We start from the raw sequence: 26,379 nt of genomic DNA on the forward strand, positions 1-26,379 counted from the left end.
AACCAGCACTATTGCTGTCACCACAGTGATCATACAGCCTCCTCTGGGTCCCTCGATGCTCCCATTGCCCACCATCTCTATCACGGCAGCTCCATCAGCATCAGCCAGAGCAGCCTGGGCTAAGTCTCATTTAAGCTGCCATCTCCTCCAGACCCTCATTGACCTCCAACTGCTCAGTGTGGACAGACTGTAACAGGGAGCCTGCACTGCTTTGATGTTTGGGTTAAAATCACTTTAGAAGGTGCTTCCATTAGCAAACGTGTAAGGCTACGTGATGCTGCAACTTATTTGAAAGATTCTATTATTTCTCTGATAATGATTTAAAAATATAATATTATAACTTAAGGAAAAGCATCCTAGCATGCAACCCTATAGATTAGAAACAAAATACCTAAGGCTTGGCGGTATGGTTCAGTAGTTAAGAGCACTTGCTTCTCTTTCAGAGGACCTGGGATTCAGTTTTCAGCACCCTAATGGCTTCTAACAACCATGTGTAACTCCAGTTCCAAGAGGCCTTCTTCTGGCCTCCATGGGCATGCAGATGGTACACAGATATACATGCAGGCAAAACACTCAAATACAAAACAATAAATAAATAAAATTTTGAAAAGTTAGTCTTTAATTCTTAGCATTGCTAACACACACACACACACACACACATATTTCCTACCTCATGAAATTGCCTCACCACTAAACAGTGGATAACCCAAAATAATGAATGTAAACCACATATTTTCAAATCATATCAAATCTTTTGTTCTCAAAAATGGACTTAAAATGTTTCTTTTATGACACAAATGTTCAAGTATAAAGACCGAAGTATTTAGAGCAACTGACAGTTTAACACAAATGGTACAAACGTTCACAGACACACAATCAGGAAAGGAAGCAACATTTAAATATGATAAGGGGAGCTCACATATTAAGAAGAAAGTGATGTTTCATTACAGCCAACAACACCAGACCTTTCAGTATGAAACAGAAACTAAATGACTGAGAATAAAATAACCATGCACTAACAGCAGAACTGACTGTAAATTCTGGTTGACCAGGGACAGGGATATAGGCCCATGGTAGAGTGAGTGCCCTCTAAGGGCTATGGCCCAGGATCAAACACTAACACAACAGAATCATCATAATCATGAAATAAAAAATAACTGAATAAGTGATGGCCCAATGAGCTGGAAGAACCACACTTCTGTGTGACAATTATGTTAAAAATAACAGAAAACCTTAAGGCATAATGATCCTTGTTACAGAGCCAGTTTAAAGAAAAGTAGAACTTCACCTCCTCCCAGTTCCAGTTGGCTGACAGGGAAGAGCATTGTTCAGTCCAGTTACTGTGTGTGTGGGCTGCACTCTTTGAGTAGCTGCTGCTTTCACACGCTGGACTCCTGATGAGGGAACAGCACTCTGCAATGGGCTCATCTCAGACAGTGGATGCTCAGGCTCCCTCAGAGCTGTTCTATGGCCCTGTCTCCTCACCACATTTCAACGACAGACCAACCGTCCTTTCCCTCTCCAGTCATCTCCACCCTTCTCAACTTAAACTTTCTCCAAGTCCATTTTTTCATGAAAAGTTGCACCAGAAAAAAAAAAAAAAAAACCTTTTCCTTCTTTACTCATTCCTGGACTTTAAACTTGTAGGATGCACTGGTGAAATAAAGCAGACAGGTGTGAGGAGCTCACAGTTGCGCTGAATTTCTCTTTGCATTCCTTTAATTTCCTACTTGGATTATTCGTTATAGTTTCTCTAAATAAAAAATGACCACTAAAATGGCTTTCCATAAGTAAAAACTTGTGTTCTACTTGCTTCGTTGAATATTTCTCTATGCTAAGGAGAGTGGAGATGACAAACACATGGGAGGGAGCAGAAGATAAGTGTGGACTTGAGTAGAATGACTCAGAAATTCTTCACACTTGAGTTTCACAATTAAAATAATTCATCAGATTACCCGAATTATAGTGGTCTGTAAAAAACCTTTGAAGTTCTTAAATGAATGACGCATAATCCACCAGAGTTGATGCCAGAAAGGAGTGACATGCGTGATCTTCTCCAAGGCTGAGCTCCTCCCTGCCTTCTGTTCCCCCAAGAGTGGATCCAGTTCAGTTTTCATTTCCCTGTATAGGGAGGACTGGACATACATATTGGCTAATTTTTCTCTGACTTGGTGATGTCTTTCAGAAAGATCTTTATGTTCATCGGCTTTGGGATAAAAGTGGATAAAGACAAGAAATATTAGACAATAATGTAACTGATTTTTCTGAGACAGTATACATGAGTAAGACAGAAATTATGTATCAGTTTTTCTTTGAAAGAGTCTCATGTAATCTAGACTGGCCTCAAAGTTGCTATGAAGCCAAGGGTGAGTTTAAACTCTTCCAGGTCCTCCTGTCTCTGTTTCAAGTGCTGAGATTACAGACATGCACCTTCACACCCAGTTATGTGCTAGGAACCAAACTCAAGGCTTTGTGCATGCTAGGCAAGTAGTCTACCAGCTGAGCTCCATCTTCTGCCCACCAAACTTTGAGAAAAAGAGACGTTATTCCTGAGAAATTCCTTCACAGATTAGAAAAGTGTCCCTAACTGTCCTGACTACTGTCATTATTCCATGGATACAGCAAACTGTATGCCCTTTTCCTTATCTATACCCTAATTCTTAACATAGTCTTCCTTATTTTATGGTTGTATACTTAATATTCATAAAGAGTCTGGTACCTGTTTCTGCCATATGTGAATGTGCTGTGGGAAATGCTCATGTACACTGTAAAGATTTGTCACTTGTAGTGGTTTAATAAAATGCTAATTGGCCTGTAGCCAGGCAGGAAGTATAATCAGGGCAGCCAGAGTAGGAAAAGGCTAGGAAAAAGAAAGGCTCAGTCTGCAGTCACCAGCCAGATGCAGAAGAAGCAAGATGAGAATGCCTCATTAAGAAGACGCAGTCATGAAGAAAACATGCTACAGAATGCTGTGGACATCATTTTCCTAAAACATAAGTAAAGGTTCTAGGACTGCTTGCTTCTTAAATAGCTTCCAATTCTATCCAGCTGTGAATCATGCCCTCTGGAACTGCAAGCTGTGCTTTGTGGGCAGCATGCTGCTCTGTCACAAACCAACACAGTTACTAAATCCCAGCCCTCTTGTAGCTGAAGAGTTATTTTAGTGCTTGGGAATTGATTTAAAAAAAAATACTGCAAGTTGGAAAAAAAATGAGGATGAGTGAGTTATTTTCAAACTTTCCTCAGGTGTTTCTTGACACATTTTGACTTCAATCAAAGTTTGTTGACCAGTATATCTACTTGACAACTTTAATGTACCACTTAAAGTGTTAGTTACTCTATGTCTGTAGTTATTTAATACTATCTTTTTTACAACATCAGTAAAGAAAAATGATGAATAAGAGAAAAATAAACACATGCACAAGTAAAAAAAAAAAAAAAAAAAAAAAAAAAAAAAAAAAAGAAAGGTACCAAGCCACGTGGCTAAACAGAGATAATATTTATGGATTAATTTAAGATGTAAGGGATAATTAATAATAAGCCTGAGCCAATAGGCCAACCAGTTTATAATTAACATAAGCCTCCATGTGTTTTGTTGGGACTGAATAGCTGCGGGAATGGGCAGGATAGGAATGTTCATCTACAAATGGCATCAAGTTTGGGCAATTACATCCACATAAAACCTGAGAGAGCTTGGAAAGAAATTCTAGACACAAAAGAACAGAGTTAAACATGGCTTCTTGGTAGCAGCATTTTCTAGGGTGGGCTCTTTTGCTAGAGGAAAGGCACATCTCCTTGAAGAGAGGCTTCCTGACTCAGTGTTAGCAACAAAAACCTCACCGCTTTTTTAAGAGAACCTTCCACCAAACACTTAAATGGTTTTTATGATCAGTAGCTGGCATGCTTCTTGGTGGTGGCCTGGACCTAGAAACTCTACAGACTTGTGGGGGGGAAAGTGGCTCCCACCAGTACTTTTGCTATGGATCTAAATTCTCAGGAAGTAAAGGAGTGAGGCAGATCCAGTCACCAAAGCCACTGCCTTAATTCTAGTTATATCACTTAGAAAATTAAAGACTCATGTAATCAGAAAAAGAGAGATCTATAGTAAAGACAGATTCCAATAGAAAAAAAACTCTAAACAGTTTACCATGTGTTTAAAAATATATGTAGGCTTGGGAGAAAAAGAAAAAGGATAGAAAAAAATTATTTGAAAAACAGGGAAAAAATAGAGTAGTTTGGTGTGGTGGTGCATGCCTTTAATCGTACCTAGTACACAGTAAGCAGAGACAGGTGGATCTCTGAGTTTAAGGGCATTCTGGTCTACAGAGTAAGTTCCAAGACAGTCAAAGATGCACAGAGAAACCCTGTCTGAAAAAAAGCAAAAGCTAAAAATAAAAATAAAAGAGAGTAGAAAAAAACTAAAGCCATGTAAAGATGGAAAATACAGAGAATTTGGTACTATATGTTATTGTGTTGTCTTTGTATTGTTTCACTGCTGATGAAGGAGCAAAAGCTGCTAAAAGACAATTGATTATAAATGTTGCTCAATTAATTCAACCTATAAAATTTGAAAATGCCTTGACTTCAAAATTTAAGTGAAAAGATATGTTACTTTGGAGAAGAGCTTTTGCTTTTGTTTCCACAGGAAATGAGAGGCTGTGGATTCATACTGGGTTAAGAAAATTTAAGTTTGATCAAGGAAGGCCCCCTGAAAAATCTCCAATGGGAACAGATGACCCAGATGATCCAGTGTTTCAGATCACCTCTGCTGCAGTTTCCTCTGTGTTCTACACCCAGAACAGCCTCAAGATTGCTGACTGATATGCTCCAGTCTCACAGAATAGTTCAGTCAGGACTTGATCATAATCCTAAATTTTCTTTGAGTCCCCATAAAATCATCAGTGCCCCCATTCAGCAGGAAGTAGCTTAGAAAACTAAGCCCACATTGCCCAAACATCGATTATGGATGTTTGTCATTGTTTAGAGTATTGGTTACAAGTTGCTATGAATAACATGAGAAAAGTTAAACAAAGAAAATTAGATTCAGAGTTCTTGTTTTGAAAAGAAAAAGTGGAAGTGCTGTGGGAAATCCTCTTGCACATGATAAAGATTTGCCGTTCATGTTGGTTTGATAAAATGCTGATTAGTCAGTAGCCAGGCAGGAAGTATAGGTGAGGCAACCAGACTAGGAGAATTCTGGGAAGAGGAAAGGCTCAGTCTGCATTCACAAGCCAGATATAGATGAAAAAAAAAAATAAGAATACCTCACTGAGTAAGGTACCAAGCCATGAGGCTAAACATAGATAATTATTATGGATTAACTAAAGTTCTCAGAGCTAGTTAATAATAAGAATGAGCTAATAGGCCAGTTTATAATTAATATAAGCCTCTGTGAGGTTTTTAGGGACTGAACAACTGCAGGACTCAGCAGGACAGAAATGTCCATCGACATGAATGTGTATGTAAATGTATAAACTGCCAAGTATCTCGTTTTTAAATGTTATAAACAAAACCAGGAATGTTGTCATAGCCCTGTAATACCTATAGTTTGGAGGTGATGTAGTAAGAGCACACATTCAAGTCTAATCTGGTTACATAAGAAAACCCTATCAAAAACAATAGAACAAGCAACATGGCAATCAATAGGTACTTTTTAACAGAAATTTCCCTTGTAACAATATCATAAAAATATTCTTTTATACGTTAAATTAAAAAAACACAGCACTAGCATACAGTAAAGTCTATTGGCTAATTTTAGATACTGAATTAGCATGAGATACATGGTTATGTTTTAATGAAATCAATTAGGCAAAAATCTGTGACTCTAGAAGGCTCACATACCTTCATGGCCATCTTCCTCTGTGTTTAATAGAGAAGAGAAACCTCCATTGATGATTTCCAGGAAGAAGTCTGTAGGGTAGTTGTGGGAATCATAGTTGTAACCTACAAAGAAGGTAGTCTATGAATATAAACATGAGGACCCTCTTTCAGAGAGTGGGAAAGGGGAGTGAGGACTGAATCTAAGAACTTCTTCCTCTTCTTGCCCAACCCCCAACAAATTGTTCTTTTCTATTATATACACACTCATAATATTTCAGCAATCTCTGCGTCACAGCCTATTGTATGCATGTATGTATTTATGTTGGTGCTATACATACATACATATATACATACCCATATATAATACTCAGGCATAGACAGAGTTGACATATCTATAGGCTCTGACATAAACATATATATGTGTGTATATGTATACATACATACATACATATATTGTGAGAGTCATAGACCGAGACATAGACTACACATGAACACAGACATGTAGGAGAATGGTGCTTGTTCTTCCCGGCGACCAGCTAGCTTAGACCGGAAATAATTGCACAGAAACTGTACAAATTAAAACACTGCTTAGCCTATTCGCTCTAACTTCTTATTTGCTAACTCTTACATCTTAATTTAACCCATTTCAAGTAATCTGTGCATCACCATGAGGTCGTGGCCTACCAGCAAAGTTTCAGCACTTCTCTCCCCCGCGGCTCCATGGCTTCTCCCTCTCTGCCTTCTCCTCTCTGCCTATACCAGCACTCAGTCCAGTTTTCCCCTCCTACCTAAGTTCTGCCCTATCAACAGGTCAAGGCAGTTTCTTTATTCATTAACCAATAAAAGCAACGCATAGAGAGAAGGACCTCCCCCATCAAAGACATGAACATGGACATAGACAAACATATGGACATGAACATAGAGATAGATATGAACATGGATATACATGTAGATATTGATATGGACAATGACTTAGATATGGAGATAGACATGCACATGGACTTGGACACTGATGTGGATCTAGATATGCACATGGATATAGACATAGACTACACATAGACATGGACATAAACATGAACATAGATTTAGACTACACAGACAGAGATATAGACATAGGCCATATATATTCATACAGACATACACACACACACACAAACACGGACTCATCTTGTGAAACAATTATTTTAATTTGGCCTAAATTTTTGTTGGACTCCATAGACCCACAAATCTTTGCATATTATTAAATGACAAAGATTAATCAAAACAAATAAATAATATTGAGCAGCAATTATTTGAACCTATATTTGTAGTTAAAGATAATCAACAATAGCTATATTAATATTTCACTAAGATAAAATTGATGGCAAGAACCATCAAAAATATGTCATTATCTAATCTCACTGTAAAATAAAACCAGACAGACCAAAAACATGAGTTCGCAGGAGCCAGACTTAAACCACTACAGCTCTCAATTATCTAAACCTGAAATGCAAAGTAACCACTAAGCAAGGTCTCCATAGCTCCTCAGAGTCAGGTCACATGAGGGGAAAACTGAAAATCACCATCCGCTATGTGAACAAGAACACGATGGTGCTGGACCTTCCCAATGTTGTTGAAATGATAGATAAATGGCCCTGAGCCCAGCATGTTAGTTAAGAAGGTTACCACAACTGGGAAGCAGAATAGGAGACTCAGTAAAAATCTTGTACAACAGGCATGCTTACAAGACAAGAGAAAAGAAAAGAGACCTGAACAGCAAAAAGTCTGTGTTGCACGACTAACAGAATCCTATAATCAAATTAAACAAAGGTATTTAAAATAAAGAAACCCATACACAGTAAGCCTGCACGAGGGTCAAGTAGCATTCCTGAGAAACCCTGCTCTCTCCACATATCTCATGAATGAAAGAGATCTCATCGCAAAAGCCAGCCATACCTGCAGATTTGAAGTACTCCAAAGCCTCCTGTGCAGGCCCGTGAAACATGACTTTTCCTGAGGCCACTAAGGTGAGGCTGTCAAACAGTCTGAAGATGGAGTATGGGGGCTGATTAATGGAGAAGATGATTGTCCGTCCCCTCCTAGACATCCTAAGTTTAAAGAGGGAAAAATAATAAGTCACTGGACAGAGAGAAACCTTGAGATTATCGACAAAATATTTTATTCCTGAAGTTATAATCTAGGTTCCCATTTCAGCTTGAATTTTTCTTAAAAACACCCTGTCTCACTTGTGTAATGCACCTAATAGAGAAAACAAGCTCCAAGCTTTTATTTAAAAAATTAAGACTTCTAACATGTGGGGCGTCAGTATTGGAGGGTCCACTGAAGTGTTATTATTTAGATCCCTGTGCTGTCTTCTCAGACAGAGTCAGTGCAGGGAATCCATATCATGAGCAGGCTGCTCAGGTGATTGACAGGTTCACCCAAGCTTGAGATGCAATGACAGAGCAAATATTACAGCTATGACTGTAAGCACAATTCCCCTCAATCATTCACACTTTCTGTCTCTTCAGGAAATGGTTTTCACTGTTCTATGATGTGACTCATATTCCTAACCACTTACTCTCCTGATAAACACTGAAGCAATAATCTCATTTTGATTTTCATAGTTTAGGCATAAGGAAAATCTAATAGAATTCCCCCATTCTGTTGTTAAGGCTCAAAATGTCAAGCAATAGACCAAGAGGTCAGCTAGAGAGGGTCAAGCCTGAGACTTTATTATTCATTTAATTCCATGATGGGAAAAAAATAAGCTGAACTACCATTTCAGAAAATCTGAGCACAAATAACCAAAAACTGTTCAAAACTTCTATGAAAATATCTTCATAAAATATGGGTATGATGGCATATCTGTAACATTCTAGCACTTGGCCCATCTATGCTGTGTGAGACCCTGTTTCAAAAAGACAAACAGACAGGATGGATGAAATAGAGGATGAGGGAAAGAGGGAGTAAGTAATAATGGTCAGAAATACTAAAAGAGGGAAGAACATAAGAAAGGAAGGGAGAGAAGAAGGGAGGGAAGAAAAATGGGAGGGAGGGAGGGAGGGAGGGAGGGAGGGAGGGAGGAAGAAAAGATGGAGGGAGGGAGGGAGGGAGGGAGGGAGGGAGGGAGGGAGGGAGGGAAAGGAAAAGAGCATGGTGAGTGCACATCTTGAATTCCACCAGGACAAATGGTTTGTATAGACAATATAATGGCAGAATAATGGGCATGATAACTGATTATTTTCTTTGAGAGACTATTAATAAATCACAAAATGAAAAGTGCAATTTTATATCATATTACCCAGCAACCACCAGCCTGACTAAATGATAAAGATTCAATACAAGAAATAAGATTACTCAATGGGTAAAGAAACTTAATGCAAAGTCTTAAGACCCTAGTTCAGTCCCCAGAACACACTTATTTGGATGGAGGAGAAAGTGAACTCTTTGCGCTCTCCTCTGACCTCTACAGGCATGCTATACAGGTACACATGTACACACACACCAAACAACTCAAGCACACACAAAATAAAAATGTTTTTAAAAAGAATTCTACCACTAGGATGCACTTCCAGGAGTGTTGGAGACATAGGAGATACAGCATATCAGGGCCTGAGTTTACTCCCAGAATACTAGGAGAAACCACACTTGGGATGACCCCATACAATGCACTGACTACCCATGGCATGAGACGCAGGGAAGGAGGGTAGCATTCCATACTGGAAAATGAGCAGAAACCTGATCTTAAGGTGTATCCTGAAGCAGAAAGGAAAAGGGACAGAAACAGAAGGTGGTGACACCTGAGGCAAGAAGGTGACACAGGTAGATGATGGCAAGGCCCCAGCTGTTGGCATCATCACTGGGAAGGTACAATGGCGGAGTGATCTTCATCCCTTGAGGGACAGGAAACAGTATTTAGGGTGATGGACCATGATGTCAGAACAAAACAAAGAACAAGGGGAAGGAAGGAAAGACAGAAAGGGCTGTAAATTCAACAGCCAGGAGCTTATTTCATGGGAATGGGATAGTTCTTACATAGTTCTTGGGATTAGTCAGTCAGTTGTAAACTCTGTTAATTCTAAAATGTGCAAAAACTAACCCTTATAAACTTTCTATAAATATTTCATCCACAGACTTATTTTGTGAGAGAATAAAATATCATTCTTTTTACTATATTCTTCCCCTTGATCAGGACCTAGACCTTAGGAATCATTCCCTCAGTCATCACATCCAGGGCTAATCCCAAAGTTAAACCTACTTACTCTATATTAAAGCTATACAGAACACACCAGTTGCTAGCTAAGGAACCAATATAACTAAGCATTCTGCTGACACTTAACACCCCCACAGAGCAACTGCACAACCTTCTCCATGATGTATTGCTCTGCTCTAAACTCAGAAGTTTTCTCACATCCGTCCCCTGCCATGGAAAACCTTAGTCGTTACATTGGCTCAGGTGGTCTAGGCAATCTACTCAATGCAACCTCACTTCAACTGTGAATGTGGAGAGCAGAATTGTAACCTTCCAAAAACCCATTTGTTGAAGACTTCACATCTAAAAGCTTAAAATGTGGATATAATTGGAGACAGAGTCTTTGAAAAGGTAATTAAGTTTCATGAAATTACTAGGGTAACCTAATGTAACTGGTGTCCATTTAAGAGATCAGGGCATAGACAGGTAAAGAGAAAGAAGATACGATTAACAATCAGCGACTTAAGTCTCAGCAAACAAGGCCTGTGAAGACCTTAATATTTGGCTTCCAGAATCCAGAACTGTAAGAAATTTAACTTCTATCTAGTCACCCACACTATGGTATCTTTGAAAGTGTACTACCAACTTTTCATCCCCTCAGACCACTGGGTTATAGTCAACTTGATCTCTTTAATGTTCCAGACACATCAAACATGCCATGTCACAGAGCAAATATATTTTCCCTCCAGCCTTCACTTTGTTCAGATCTCACCCATTCAGCTCTCTTGACACTGACTTGAGTGCTATGGGTACATGCTATTTAAAGCAGTCTCCACCTTCACCACAGCCATCATTCCCTATGCTCCTGTCTCATTGTTCTTGATGTGTAATCCTTGTTAGTGGAGTTTTCCAGCTAATAAACAATGAATTCCACTGCTTACTTCTGAATCTCCTGCACCAAAAATACACACATGTGATCAGGTATTAAGTGAATAAAACAACGTTCCTTTAGCACTTACCTTCTCAGGACCGAGATGACATCAGTAGAAGTGTTCAAGCTTAAACCAGTGGTGGGGTCATCCAAGAACAAAATGGGATGCTCAGTGACCAGCTCCATGGCTATACTGGTCCTTTTCTCAATCTCTTTAGAGTTAGGCTAAAGCAACAACAACCATCATTATCAAAAAGAACATGAACAGTATTTGTCAATTAGTGAATGAGCCTATTCCAGCAATAAAAGATTTTGTTCTATCATTATTCTGACAAGCAAAAATATGACCACCTAGGATAAGAAGGGGATTTTCTTTTTCAAGTGAGTAGAAAGACTCAGGTCAGACTTGACATAAAGCCTGTGTTAATCTCTGTCTAAAGAACAAGAAAGACAGCACAGGAGAAGAAGTATCTGTAGTAATTCATATGTTGTAAAAAACAAACCAACTAAACAACCTAGGGCAATGAATAATTATTCTTCTAGAAAAGAAAGCCTGAGCCAATCTGGGCATGAATCCAGTAACTCTGAGGGAGGAGGCAGGAATCAGAGATCTCTGTGGGGCCAGGCATGAGTCTGGGACCACAGAGGGAGTAGGCCTGAGCGAGGACCTCTGTAGATCCAGGGGTTGGTCTGGGACATCAAAAAGAATAGGCAGGAACTTGAAACCTCTGAGGGTCTGAACATGAATCTGGGACCTCTGAGGGAATAAGCCTGAGCCATGTTCTTTGTGGTTCTGGGTATACCCTAGCCTGAAAACTTCAAGGCAGTAGACTTGAACCAGGGACCTTCGCAGGGCCAACTCCAAGCCAGGGACTTCTGCAGGAGTGGATCCAGACCAGGATTTACAGAAACAGGTCAAAGCCAGTAACCTAGACCAAAGTAGGCCTGAGGCAGCAAGCTCCAAGGGAGCAGAGCAAAGCCCAGGAGTACTGATCTCCAGGAACATGGAGTAACCAATGGGGTACTAGAACTGTGGCACTGACTGTAACATGAGGAACAACCATCTGAACTTTGGATTCACTGGCACCTAGATTAACTAACAGAATCTCAGACAGCCCCAACCACACCTAGTAGAGGAAAAGATGACTAGAAAGGGTAAGAACATACATACAACACCACAAAGAGCAACACAACACCAGTAAAATCTAAAGATCCTACAACAGCAAGACTTGAAGATCAAATATAGATAAATCAGAAGAAATTGACCTAAAAAACAACTTCAAAAGATTGTTTGAAACTCTTAAAGAGGAAATGAGAAATTCTCTCAAAGAAATGGAGGAAAAGGCAAACAAAAATTGGAAGACATCAACAATCCCTTAAAGAAAACCAAAAAAAAGCAATCAAACATATGAAAGAAACTATTCAAGATTTGAAAACTGAAACAGAGACAATATAGAAAGCACAAGTCAAGGGAATTATAGAAACAGAAATCATGAGAAAATGATCAGGAACCACAAATACAAGCATGAACAACAGAATATAAAATATGGGAGAGAAACTCAAGCACTGAGAATATAATAGAGAAAATAGACTCTCAATTAAAGAAAACATTAAATCTAACAAAGGCTTTACCTAAAATATACAGGAAATGTGGGACACCATTAAAAGGTCAAATCTAAGAATTATACATATAGAAGAAGGAGAAAAATTTCAACTCAAAAGCACAGAAAATATATTTAACAAAATCATAGAAAACTTTCCCAACCTAAAAAAGGTATGTCTATGAAGATACAAGAAACTTATTGAACACCAAATAGAATGGATCCAAAAAAGACCCCTCACCACATAATAATCAAAACACTAAACATACAGAGTGAAGAAAGAATATTAAGAGCTTCAGAGGAAAAATGCCAAGTAACATATAAAGGTAAACCTATTAGAATTATACCTGACTTCTCATTGGAGACAATGAAAGCCAGAAGGTTGTGGTCAAGCTTTATGCAGACCTTAAGAGACCACAGATGCCAGCCCAGACTACCATACCCAGCAAAACTTTCAATCACCATAAAGGGACAAAACAAGATATTTCATGACAAAACTAGATTTAACCAATACCTAGCCACAAACCCAATCCTATATAAAATACAAGAAGGAAAACTCCAACCGATGGAAGTTGGTTAAACCAACAAAAACACAGACAATTGATGGTCTCATAACAGCAAATCCCAAAGGAGGGGAAATGCACAAATTAACATCACCAGAAATGACAACTAAATTAACAGAAGATAGCAATCACTGGTCATTAATATCCCTTAATGTAAATGGACTCAACTCACCTATAAAAATGCACAGGCAAACAGATTAGATATAAAAACATAATCCAATGTTCTTTTGCATACAAGAAACACATATCAACCTCAAAGACAAACATTGTCTCAGAGTAAAGGGTTTGGAAAAAAATATTCCAATCAAATGGACCTAAGAAACAAGTGGATATAGCTATCTAAAATCTAACAAAATAGACTTCAAGCTAAAATCAATCAAAAGAGACAAAGAAGGTCATTATATATTAGTCACAGGAAAAACTCATCAAGAGGAAATCTTAATACTGAGCATCTATGCCCCAAATACAAGGGCACCCTCATATGTAAAAGAAACACGTCTGAAGTCTTAAATAAAACCCCATACATTAAACCACACACATTAATAGTGGGAGACTTGAACCCTCCCCTCTTACTACTGGACAGGTCAATCCGACAAAAAAATGAACAGAGAAGTAAGAAAATTAACAGATGTTATGACTCAAATGAACTTAACAGACATCTATATAATATTCCATCCAAACAGACCTTCTCATCAGCACCTCATGGAACCTTCTCAAAAACTGAACAGTAACAAAACAAACTTCAACAAATACAAAAAAAAATTGAAATAACTCAATGTATCTTATCAGATCACCATGGTTTAAAACTAAAAGTCAACAACAATACTAATTCCAGAAAACCCACAAACACATGGAAATTAAACAATGCCCACCTGAATCATCAATGGGTCAATGATAACATAAAGGGAGAAATTAAAGACTTCCTAAATTTAATGAAAAGGACCACACAATATACCCAAATTTATGGAACGCAATGAAAGCAATGTTAAGAGGAAAGTTCATAGCACTAAATGCCTACATAAAGAAGCTGGAAAAATCCCACACTAGTGAATTAATGGAACATTTGAAAAATTTAAAACAAAAAGAATCAAACTCACCTAAGAGAAATAGTCAGCAGGAAGTAATTAAATTGAGAGCTGAAATCAACAAAATAGAAACAAAGAAAACAATGCAAAGAATCACTGAAACAAAGAGCTCGTTCTTTGAGAAAATCAACAAAATAGACAAACCTTTATCCAAACTAACCAAAAGGCAGAGAGAAAATCAGAAATGAAAAGGGGGACATAACAACAGACACAAAGAAAATACAGAGAATCATCAGGTCATATTTTGAAAACCTGTACTCCACAAAATTGGAAAACTTAAAGGAAATGGACAACTTTCTGAATAAATATCACTTACCAAAATTAAATCAAGGCCAGATAAGCGAATTAAACAGACCTATTCCTGCAGAAGAAATAGAAACAGTCATAAAAACTCTTACTTTTTGATGTAAAAAAGCCCAGAACCAGATGGTTTCATGATGTGGGAGTGTCATCTATTTATCTGTTAATAAAGAAAGTGCCTTGGCCCTGATAGGACAGAAAATTAGGTAGGCGGAGTAGACAGAACAGAATACTGGGAGAAAGAAGCCCAGTCAGGCAGTCGCCATAATTCTTCCACCCTACACAGACGCAGGTTAAGATCTTCCCTGGTAAGCCTCCTTGTGGGCTACACAGATTATTAGAAATGGGTTAGATCAATATGTAAGAGCTAGCCAATAAGAGGCTGGAACTAATGGGCCAGGCAGTGTTTAAAAGAAGACAGTTTCCCTGTAATTATTTCGGGTATAAAGATAGCTGTGCAGAGCTGGGCAGGAACGCAGCCCACCGCAGCTCCTTCAACAGTTTCAGCTCAGAATTCTACAAGACTTTCAAAGAAGAACTAATATTGACACTCCTCAAATTATTCCACACAATAGAAACAAAAGGAACATTGCCAAACTCTTTTTATGAGGTAACAATTACCCTGATACCCAAATCACAGAAAGACTTTACTAAGAAGGAGAATTACAGACCAATCTCACTCATAAATATTGATACAAAAATACTAAATAAAATACTGGCAAAGCTAATCCAAGAACACATCAGAACCATCATCTACCATGATCAAGTCAGCTTCATCCCAGAGATGCAGGGATGGTTAAACATATGAAAATCTGTGGACATAATCCACCATATAAACAAACTGGAAAATAAAAACCACATGGTAATCTTATTAGATGCTGAAAAAGCTTTCAACAAAATACAACATCCCTTCATGATAAAGATCTTGGAGAGAACAGGGATACAAGGAACATACCTAAACATAATAAAGGCAATATACAGCAAGCCAACAGCCAACATCAAACTAAATGAAGAGAAACTCCCAGTGATTCCCCTAAAATCAGGAACAAGACAAGGTTGATCACTCTCTCCATCTCTATTCAATATAGTTCTTGAGGTCCTAGCTAGAGCAATAAGACGCCAAAAGGAGATCAGGGGGATACAAATCAGAAAAGAAGTCAAACTCTCACTATTTGCTGAAGATATGATAGTTTACATAAGCAACCCCAAAAAATCTACCAAGGAACTTCTATGACTCATAAACACATTCAGTAATATAGCAGGATAAAAGATTAACTAAAAAAAAATCAGTATCCCTCCTGTACACAGATGAAAAAAAGGCTGGGGAAGAAATCATAGAAACAACACACTTGACAATAACCACAAATAGCATAAAATGTCTTGGAGTAACTCTAAGCAAACAAGTGAAAGACTTGTATGACAAGAACTTTAAATCACTGAAGAAAGAAATTGAAGAAGACACCATGAAGTGGAAAAATCTCCCATGCTCTTGGGAAGGTAGAATCAATGTAGTAAAAATGGCAATCTTCCCTAAAACAATCTACAGATTCAATGCAATGCCCATCAAAATCCCAGCAAAACTCTTCACAGACCTCCAAAAAACAGTACTCAGCTTAATATGGAATAGCAAAAAACCCAGGATAGCCAAAAATCCTGTACAATAAAAGAACTTCTTCAGGCATCACAATCCCTGACTTCAAACTCTACTACAGAGCTGCAGTACTGAAAAAAGCCTGGTTATTGGCATAAGAACAGACAGGAGGACCAATGGAACCAAATAGAAGACAAGGATACTAATCTACACATTTCGAACACCTGATTTTTGATAAAGAAGCAAAAAATATCAAATGGAAAAAAGATGATGCTGATATAACTAAATACCAACAGGTAGACTCATATCTATCACCATGCACAAAACTCAAGTCCAAATGTGTTAAAGACATCAACATAAAGCCAGCCACACTGAACCTTACAGAAGAGAAAGTGGGAAGTTCATTTTAACATATTGGCACAGGAGACGACTTCCTAACTATAACCCCAGAAGCACAGACACTCAGAGAAACAATTAATAAATGGGACCTCCTGAAACTGAAAATCTTCTGAAAAGCAAAGGATGTGGTCAACAAGACAAAACAACAGCCTACAGAATGAAAAAGATTTTCACTAACTTCACATCAGAAAGAGGTCTGATCTCCAAAATATACAAAAAAAACTCAAGAAATTGGTCATAGAAAGAACAAATAATTCAATAAAAAAAAAATGGAGTACAGACCTAATCAGAGAACTCTCAACAGAGGATTCTAAAATGACTGAAAGACACTTAAGGAAAAGTTCAACATCCTTAGTCATTTGAGAAATGCAAATCAAAAAGCTCTGAGATTCCATCTTAGACCTGTAAGAATGGCCAACAAGATCAAAAACACTGACGACAACTTATGCTGGAGAGGTTGTGGGGAAAAGGGAACACTTCTGCATTGCTGGGGGGAGTGCAAGCTGATACAACCCCTTTGGATGTCAGTGTAGTGATTTCTCAGAAAATTAAAAAACAACCTTCCTCAAGACCCAGTAACACCACTTTTGGGTATATATCCAAAGGATGCTCAATCATTCAATCATGCCACAAGGACATGTGCTCAACTATGTTCACAGCAGCATTGTTTGTCATAGCCAGAACCTGAAAACAACCTAAATGCCCCTCGACCAAAGAATTTATAAGGAAGATGTGGAGTACTACATAGCAGAAAAAAATAATGATATCTTGAATTTTGCAGATAAATGGATGGAGCTACAAAACATTACTTTGAATGAGGTAACCCAGACACAGAAAGATAATTATCACATGTACGCACTCATAGGTGGTTTTAAACATAAAGCAAAGAAAACCAGCCTATAAATTGCAACCCGAGAAAACTCAGACAACAATGAGGACACTAAGAGAAACTTACATAGATCTAATCTACATGGGAAGTAAAAAAAGACAAGATCTCCTGAGTAAATTGGGAGCATGGGAACCTTGGGGAAGGATTGAAGGAAGGAGGAGAGAGGCAGAGAAAATTGGAGAGTCAATTAAAAAAAAATAGGAAAGAAATTATCTCATTGTAAACATAAACCACATCAATAAACAGCAGAGCCAAAGTTCACAAAATTCCATCACTTAGAAAAAAAAGAAAGCATGGTAAATATCAGCTTTTCTATTATTCTTCCCAACAAGACAACCATCTTGCAAACAAATGTGAAGGATCATGGGAATCAACAGTCAGTATGTTCCGACTTCTCACTGCTGCTAAGGAGGAGCCACCAGAGACATTATTTGGCTGTGGGAACTCCTTCAACCAATAGCCTTTAAGATATTGACCAACGTTGGGCTTGGTCTCATGTACTATAAATTCAGATGAAAAAGCAGGCACTGACCCTTGGCTGCTAGATTTGGTTTCAGTCCCCTGTTCACGCAGATGACTGCTGATCATTGCTTTTATGTGAGTCTACATCTAAATAAATGAACCTTTATTATACTCCATTCTGTGTTAGTGTGGGATTATCTTATTATACATTGCAACATTAATTCATGAAAATCATATTCTGGGGAGCCCACTTTCATCCATATCACCAAATGTCTGCACTAGAGACATCTGTATATACAATGAGACACATCTGCTCCTGGCAGCACCAATTACTTCAAGAGGAAGATGGGCATTCAAAAGGCTCCTCATGAAGTTTGTTAGCCATTTGGACAAGAAACTGCTCTTGCCTGAATGCTTGATGCTATGCTGTATGAACTGGACATGCCAGACACAGAAATATGTCTGTTGAATTTGCCTAAAGGTAAGATGATTCTCCAGGGTTCCTGATTCATGAAAGAGTCTGCCTGACATTCTGCAGGACAAAGAAGAAAGTGACTGACAAACTGCCAATACAGGTTCAACTGTCTTTGAAATTTCCTGCTCTGTGGAAAGTTTGCTGGATACCATGGCCTATAGGCTGAAGATGGATGCCCCTACAATACAGAACTATGGGTGACTGTCCAGGCAGCGAGATATCTCTGTCAATTCTAGAGTTTTGGAAGTTGCTTACAATGCACTTCCTGTTTACTTAGTAATATCATACCATTTTGGAGTCTTTGATGGAGTTGAAAAATAGATAGTTATAGTTTTCTTTAATTATTATAAAAGATTAAAGAGATGTAAATATTGTAACTGTAATTTTTGCTTGATTCCTTTTTGTTATATTTAATTTTACTATGTTAAAGTTAAAAGCCTTCTTTTTTATTTAAACAGAAAGGGGAAGGTGATGTGAGATTCCTGTCTATATACTATGAATACCATTGGCTAATACAGAATCTGTTTCAGCCAGTTGCTTAGCAGAACAGAGCTAGGCAGGGAAAACTAAACTGAATTTTGGGTAGAAAGACGGCAGAGTCAGGGAGAAGCCATGGAGCCGCCACCAGAAACAGACACATTAAAACTTTGCTGCTTGCCATCAACATCATGGTGAGGCACAGATTAATGGAGATTGGTTAAATTAAGATGTAAGAGTTAGCCAATAGGAAGCTAGAGCTAATGGGACAAGCAGCAATTTAAATAATATAGTTTCTGTGTGATATTTAGTGAGTCTGGGCAGCCATGAAATGAACAAGCAGCTCTTACAACATCTTCTCAATGTACTGATGTCATTGTGAGAGTCAGGATGGTGTGGGTAACACAAGAAGAGGGAAGCAACTTTAATGTTGAAAAACTCGAGGCAAATAATAAATTAAATGCCAGATCAGGTTCTGTAAACAATGCAATATTTTGAGGAATGTGAATAGTTATAACCTGTCAGGGCTGATGTTATCAAGATTTCGCTCATTTTGATAATTAAGAATGGAATTGCTAAGAGAAGCAAATGTCCTTATTTTTCATGGCTAAAAAAGAGTATTCTGAGATGAAACACTTTTCAATATTCTTTCTAATATGTCAGTAAGAAATTAGCTAGCTATTGTAATAGTCAGCTCTGAAGCTCACCACTTATCCATTACCCTTCCTAATCCTGTACAAGTCTCAACAGGAAGCATCACTTGATCCATTTATTGTTACATTTGCCCAAGGTTGTATCTATTAAACCTTACACAGAGTCTAGGAATAAATAAAAGTAGAAGATGAGGAAGCAGGGGCAAAGGCAAAGTGTACCCTAGTTTCTGGCCATTTACTAAGATAAAAGGTAAACAAGTAGGCTAAATGGTTTTATTTTGGTACACAATTCAAAAGTATAGTTGACCATTGCAGGGAAGTCAAGCAGGAAGCTGATAAAGCTGACTACATATGGTCCAGAGCACAGAGAGGATGAATGCATCCATGCCTGTCAGTGTTCAGCTCACTTTATCCATGCTCATGACACCCAGAACCTAAACCCAAAGAATGGCATTGCCTGAGTGGGTTAGGTCTTTCCATGTATCTTAGCTTAATCAAGATAATCAGATGCCTTCTCTGATTTCTGACAAATAAAATTGTCCACAAGTCAACCTGACTATAATTCCTCATTGAAACTTTCTTCTAGATGATTTTAGGTAATTCTAGACCCAGTCTAGTTGACAGTTAAAACTGGGCACCACAAAACACAAAAAGAAAGTCTATAGAAAACAACATGCACTATACAAGTTATAAATAAATGCTAAAGAGACCAAGGACAGCTCTGGAGGGAAATAAATGCAGAGTGAACACAGAGCCAGAGTTCTCCATCTCACATTCTGTATCAGTGCAGAAACACATTCTGAAACTACAAGGGACAAGTCCTCTAGGGGAAGAGAAAATAAACAGAAGAAAGCACTTGTCCAATTCTCTAAAGTCATGAGATTAAGGCTGAGGGAAGAGGAGGCTCTCATGAGGAGTATTTGAAAGTGGCCATGTAAGGAACACTCTTCCCTGCTGGATCACACTCCATTCCCAGGTTTAGCCACTGTAAAGAAGGTTTTGCAGCTCAGTTTCCACTCTACAGCATGTAACCATTAATACACAGAACAGCTGCATTGAGCACACACATTATATGGAGCTGTTGACAGAGGGTCATATATAATCCATACATGAATATCTCTCTCTCTCTCTCTCTCTCTCTCTCTCTCTCTCTCTCTCTCTCTCTCTCTCTCTGAGTCTTTCAAGATTTTTCTTCACATTACCTTGACATTTGCCATTTTATCCAGACACAGAAGTTCAAGGACCTCATTAATTCGTCTTCTCTTTTCATCTTTTGTCATAGTCATTGGCAGTCGAAGAGCTGCTGAGAACTCTATGTTGTCTCTCACAGTCACTGTGCGCATCACCATATCATTCTTAAGGTTAAGTGGAATTTTAATTACAAATAGTTATCAATATGACCATCACTCTAAAGTATGTAACCTGATCACATATAAAGCACACCCAATGCTCTACTTAAAATTATTCTTTCAGGTTCACTCCTTTCAGGTACAGAGCCTGATGCAGTAACTTTCATTCCCCTCCCATTTTCTTTCCAAGTAGTGCACAGGGATTTTGGTGACTGCTATCAGCAATTATTTTCAGAAAATATCTTCTAAGCAGTGGAGAAAGTAGGGACTATATATGTGTCATATACCTAACTGAAAACACACATATCTACAAGTTGAGCATCTAACAACACAGAAAATCTAAAATTACAAACCCACAAATACTTACCCGTGGCACATAACCAGAAGTACATGTGAAATTAGCAGGCCGAGGTTTTCCATTTATCAAAATATCTCCCGATAATCCATGTGGATCTGTCCTTGCGGCTAAGACATCTAATAACCTACAAGTTTTACATATGTTGTGTGGTTTATTTCCTCCCTTCAGTAACAGCTATCAGCTTTCAGATGCTCAGAATAAAATGCTGCATAAGTTTAACTGAAGTCACACACACACACATACACACGCACACACACACACAAACACACACTCCTTTCTGTTCAGTGTGTGCTCTAATACAGCCCAGAATTATGAATGTAAGACATGATTCACCTGACCTCCCCTCCCTGACATTGGGAACTCAAATTGGTAATGTGCTTCTGTAGTTTGAGAATTAGACATGGTGATGATTTCTTGTCCCCAGAAAACTTCTACTTCACCTTCCCAATTTAATACTATCTCCCCACATTAACTAATAATAATATGACCCAATACCATATGCCAATAGCTGTATCATTTCCTATCATTAAGGTGCTCTAATAAGACTTGCTGTTCTTGGTTGAAAATTAGGAAGCCTCCTCCTGCACATTGTAACCTGTACTTGGGACCAGAATAGATAAACCCAGATAATATTTAAATAAGTCCTATAGAAGTGATTTTTACAGCACAGAAACTAGATACAAAGAGCTTGCATATGCTTGCTGTTATACTCACAAAGATCTGCTCCCATCTTGAGGAGCCATAATTGCATTGAGGCCAGGTTTCATGATCCCACTGTAAACACAAAATCATACTGGTTGATTTTTTGACTTAAAAGAGGTTTTATTTACTTAGGGTCTACTCTGAATATGCTATTGACATTGCATGAATTTGTATACAGAAAAAAAGCACAAACTCACAGGAAAAAATTAAAATATTAATATAGGACTATTATTTATTTATTTTTAAATGATTATTTTTTAAAAGAAACCCTTTTCTCATTTTACTTATCAATCCCAGTTCCCACTTCCTCCCTTTCTCCCACTCCCTCCACTTTTCCCCTCCCCATCTCACTCCCAATCCACTTCTCAGAAAGGGTAAGGTTTTCCATGGGGAATCAACAAATTCTAGAACATTACTTTGAGGCAGGACGAAGACCCTCCCCACTATACCTAGGTTGATCAAGGTATCCCTTCAAAGAGAATGGGTTCCAAAAAGCCAGTACAAGCAGTAGGGTAAATCCTGGTCTCACTGCCAGTGGCCTCACAGTCTTCCCAAGCCATACAACTGTCACCTGAAGTCTATTATTTAAAAGATGTTCAATTCTAATGGTGACTCATTAGAAAAATGCTTTAGATATTACAAAAGCCCTGTTGTTTATTATTTAAAGACTTCTCTTTTTTGAAACATGGTGCATCTAAGTTCTGCATCCCTGAAGCAAGAAGCAGATTCTCAGAACTCCATTGCACATACGGCCTTTTTGTGTCACACATATAACAGCTTCTTGCTAATGTTTGATGAGTAGTACCATCATATAGCCCTCCTTGCTGCCTCTAGACTTGGTAACAAGTAACCAATGATTAATGGGATATTAGTAGTATTGTTGCTATTATTAAAATACAATAAAACCACAATCAATATATCTCAAGTAGAAATTCAAAGACTAGAAAGAAGCATTCAGAGGACAGGAGAGTGTTGCCAAGGTTAACACTCAAAATAAATCAAAAGAAAACAACCTTATTCAAAATAGAAAATCTAAATACACTTCCACAAAATTTTGATTTCCCTCCCTGATGAAGAGATTAGAATATGCTCAGTTTAGGACTGGGAGACATTCCTCAAGTAGACGACATTATTTACTGGTGTATAGGTACAGCACAAACACACACTAAGTCCAAAAAACTGACTGACTGATTCAGAGTAGTGAATATTCAGATTGAAAAAGGCATATTCTTATAGAAAACATAGCTATATTACCCTTTCTTACTTCATATTCAGACAGTGTGTCAATCATTTGCCCTTCCCATTCCCTTCTTAGTAAGAAAATGATAGAAGTTGTAGGCTAAGGAGCAGAACCAGTCCAAGAACAGAGGCTATGATTGGGGTCGGGAGGAAGAGTCTATGCAGACTGCATGGGGAAATCTTGGTATGTGTGCTCCTTCCTTAGCATTTGTTTGGAAACATGGTTCTCTAAGTCATGGAACAATGTGTGGAATGTTGGCTTTAGCTCTTTTTAGCATTTAATGAATTTTGAGCAAGTATTTGAGGATCCGGGCTTTCTGCTGTTGGGACTTCATCATTACTTCCATCTCATCTCTTCATTGGTAACTGACCCAGGCAGCCTGTTCTAAACTCTTAGTTCATTTTTGGGAGGGATGGTGCATAGATGTATACACAATTCTTTCATACATTCTAATTTCTAAGAAATAATTCTCAATATTTCCTCTGAATTCTTTAATTTTAATAGTATGTGCTTGATATTATATTTTCATCCCTTATTTATTTGAATTAAAATTATTTCTCAGGGTTTTTGTTGTTGTTTTGGTAGTAAGTCTTAGGGCACATAAAGTTTCTTTGTGTTTTCAGAGAACCATCCTTTGTGCCATTCATCCACTATTTTGTTCTTTATATTAATTAATCAATCCCTCACATTGATTTCACTGTGATCATGAATCTATCTGTCTGTATAACAAGGTGAGGCTGGGGACAGTTTATTGGGTGAAGGGCTTGCTGTGCATGGCTGAGGACCTCAGTTAAGCCTCCAGAACTCACATAAAGTTCGGTGCAGTGGTGGGCACCTGTAACTCCATGCTCTTTGGAGAGATGGAAGACAGAGGCAGGAGAATCCCAGGACCCTTGCAGTCTGCTAGCCTGGCATACACTGCAGTGAGCAATGAGGGCATCTGTGTGCAACATAGCAGAAGATGGAGACCAGTGCTCAGGGTTGTCTTCTTATTGCCTTGCATCATGGTGTGTCATAGCATCTACACATCTGCACACGTAAACACTCACATATACACACATATATAAACATATTTATATAAACATACACACATAAACACACAGCTTATAGATAATAGAGAAATTCTGTGTTTTAAAAAGTTGTTCAATGCTGTAGATTCTGCTTCATGCACATACCTCATATTTGATAGTCTTTCTACCACACGTGTTTTTTTACAAAATGGAAAGTCACTATGCACTGTTTCTTGGTAGCTGATGTTATAAAAACTTAACACAGCCTCTCCATTCAATGTCTTCAGGTCACTGGTGTCTATTCCAAGAAGATCATTAGGATTTCTTTCTATCATTGGGATTGCAACAGGGTCATTATCGGAAGACATATTGAGATGTCTTCCTTCCTGTAGAAGGAAAGGCAACAGTAAGTTGATGGTCCATGAAAACAACAATATTATACAGAACAGCACACTTAGGGATTGTTTGATTGTTTGAAACTGTGCAGTCAAAGACAGATTCCTTCCTGATGAACAGTACATGTCACTGTGATTCTCTAAGGACCCGATGAGAAGCAGACATAACTGAGTACAGACTCCCCTTAGACACCAAATTCCTAAGAAACAAATGAGACCTAATGAGTAGAGTATAAATGCTATACACAATTAATAAAGGAAGGCAGGAAAAGATGGGGGGGAGATTTGTCTTACTTCAAAAGCATATTATTATTAATATAAGTTCAGATGGAGAATACATGACCACCACTACCACATGTCCTATGTGTGCATGTGTGTGTGTGTGTGTGTGTGTGTGTGTGTGTGTGTGTTGCATTATGAGGTGTAACATAATAACAAGTTGGACCTCCACAGCGAACAGGAGACATTTCTGACTATTTCCAGCTTCAGATTGCACCTCTGGTCATCAGGCATCTTCAGACAGCCAAGAAGATGAACCACTGGTGATGACATCATCATTGCTATAATGGGTTTAAATTCTAAGGAAGACTTAGATTTTAAAATGATAGGGATTAGGAACACCAAAATAGTAGCTAAGCAGCTTAAGACTTCCAAAGAAAAAGAATACAAATAAAATTTAAATATCCAATTTCACAATTTATTGTCTGCTTTAAAGTAAGACCTTTAGTGAACTGAGCTAGTGAAAAAGTTTAAAATATCATCTTCAACACAGTCAGTTTTCCTTTCTAATATCTGCTGTCTTGAGTGGTGTGCTCCTGCCTGTGAGGGACCAGTGGCACAGGCAAGCCTCCTCCAGGAGCATCCTTAAAGTAGAGTGAGAGCAGCTGTGTGAAGAGCTCTGATGACATCCAAACCAGCCAGGGTTAAGGGACAGCAGCACTGAAGCAAACCCAGTCCCTCCTGCCTTCCCTCCTGCCATCAGCATATCAAAACCTCCAAGTAGAGGGCCAACTTCAGAAAAGGCAAAAAAACAAAACCTGCTAAATACATCTGTCAGGTGCTCTGTTATTCTTGAGGATAATTATTAGCAGTCTGTCACCAAGCAAATGTGGAGCTTCAGAACAAAAGCATCCTCTAAACCCTGTGCCTTGAGATCCAGAAGGCTGAGGCTTTGGGATTTAAAACAAACCAAACGATGGGGCTAAGGCTCTACCACATCAGTGTGCTCTGCTCAAATTTTGATTGAAGAATGTTAAACCTCTCTTGTTCAAAAACTGTTATCCATAATTTGAGTTGCAAATTTCTAGGCATGGGGTAAACAAGACTAAAGATTCCTAAAGTGAGAACTTAGAGGGAGGGTCCCAAGTATTCCAGACTGCAATTAGCAATCATTAATAATATGACAATTGATTGCTACATTCAAAGACAGAAAGAAAGGAATTACAGATCTCTTTTCACAAGATGCAAAATCTATTTTAAAAACCATCATAATTAAGATTTCGCGAAAGGCATTTAGCAAGCATTTAAACACTAATAAATTAATAAGGAGAACTAGAGAAGCCCATGACTGATACTGGAATAAAACCCATTATGAATGAGAATTATCATATGGAAAGAAAGAGAGGTACAAAGGAGAATCTGCAGGAATTGATGAAAGGGGTTGAAATTCTATAAAAGAACACCTGTGATGGGAGAAAATGAAGATGACAACATCACATGGAGAAACATGGGCCTGGGCCTGAGAGCACAGATCAGTGCACATTCAGCATGTGTGAGGCCAGGCAGCAACTCCAAGGTGAAACAGGATGCCCAGGTGATGACAGGGTGGCAGGAGGAAGCTATTGCTCTTCCAAACCTTAACTCCAGTGTTACAGAATGGCACCAACATGTGGACGATTGTATCCA

At 38.3% G+C, this 26,379-nt stretch overlaps 1 protein-coding gene across 3 annotated transcripts in view; it reads right to left on the reverse strand.

Annotated features, from left to right (window-relative positions):
- The window catches only part of LOC121440950 (ATP-binding cassette sub-family G member 3-like), a 57,268-nt gene that overhangs the window by 23,879 nt on the left and 7,010 nt on the right, over positions 1–26,379 (reverse strand). For all 3 annotated transcript variants that reach the window (XM_041642026.1, XM_041642025.1, XM_041642024.1), the window contains exons 2-9: positions 24,245–24,465; positions 21,842–21,901; positions 21,137–21,251; positions 20,623–20,775; positions 11,014–11,150; positions 7,756–7,907; positions 5,842–5,943; positions 1,956–2,206 (exon numbers count right to left, since the gene is read on the reverse strand). In XM_041642026.1, coding sequence (XP_041497960.1) covers positions 1,956–2,206; positions 5,842–5,943; positions 7,756–7,907; positions 11,014–11,150; positions 20,623–20,775; positions 21,137–21,251; positions 21,842–21,901; positions 24,245–24,447 — 1,173 coding nt within the window. In that variant the 5' untranslated portion in view covers positions 24,448–24,465. The remainder of the gene's footprint in view (positions 1–1,955; positions 2,207–5,841; positions 5,944–7,755; positions 7,908–11,013; positions 11,151–20,622; positions 20,776–21,136; positions 21,252–21,841; positions 21,902–24,244; positions 24,466–26,379) is intronic.

Source organism: Microtus oregoni, unplaced genomic scaffold, assembly GCF_018167655.1.
Source record: "Microtus oregoni isolate MIOR12 unplaced genomic scaffold, Mior012 000072F_ref0000427, whole genome shotgun sequence".
Taxonomy (NCBI): Eukaryota; Metazoa; Chordata; class Mammalia; order Rodentia; family Cricetidae; genus Microtus; species Microtus oregoni.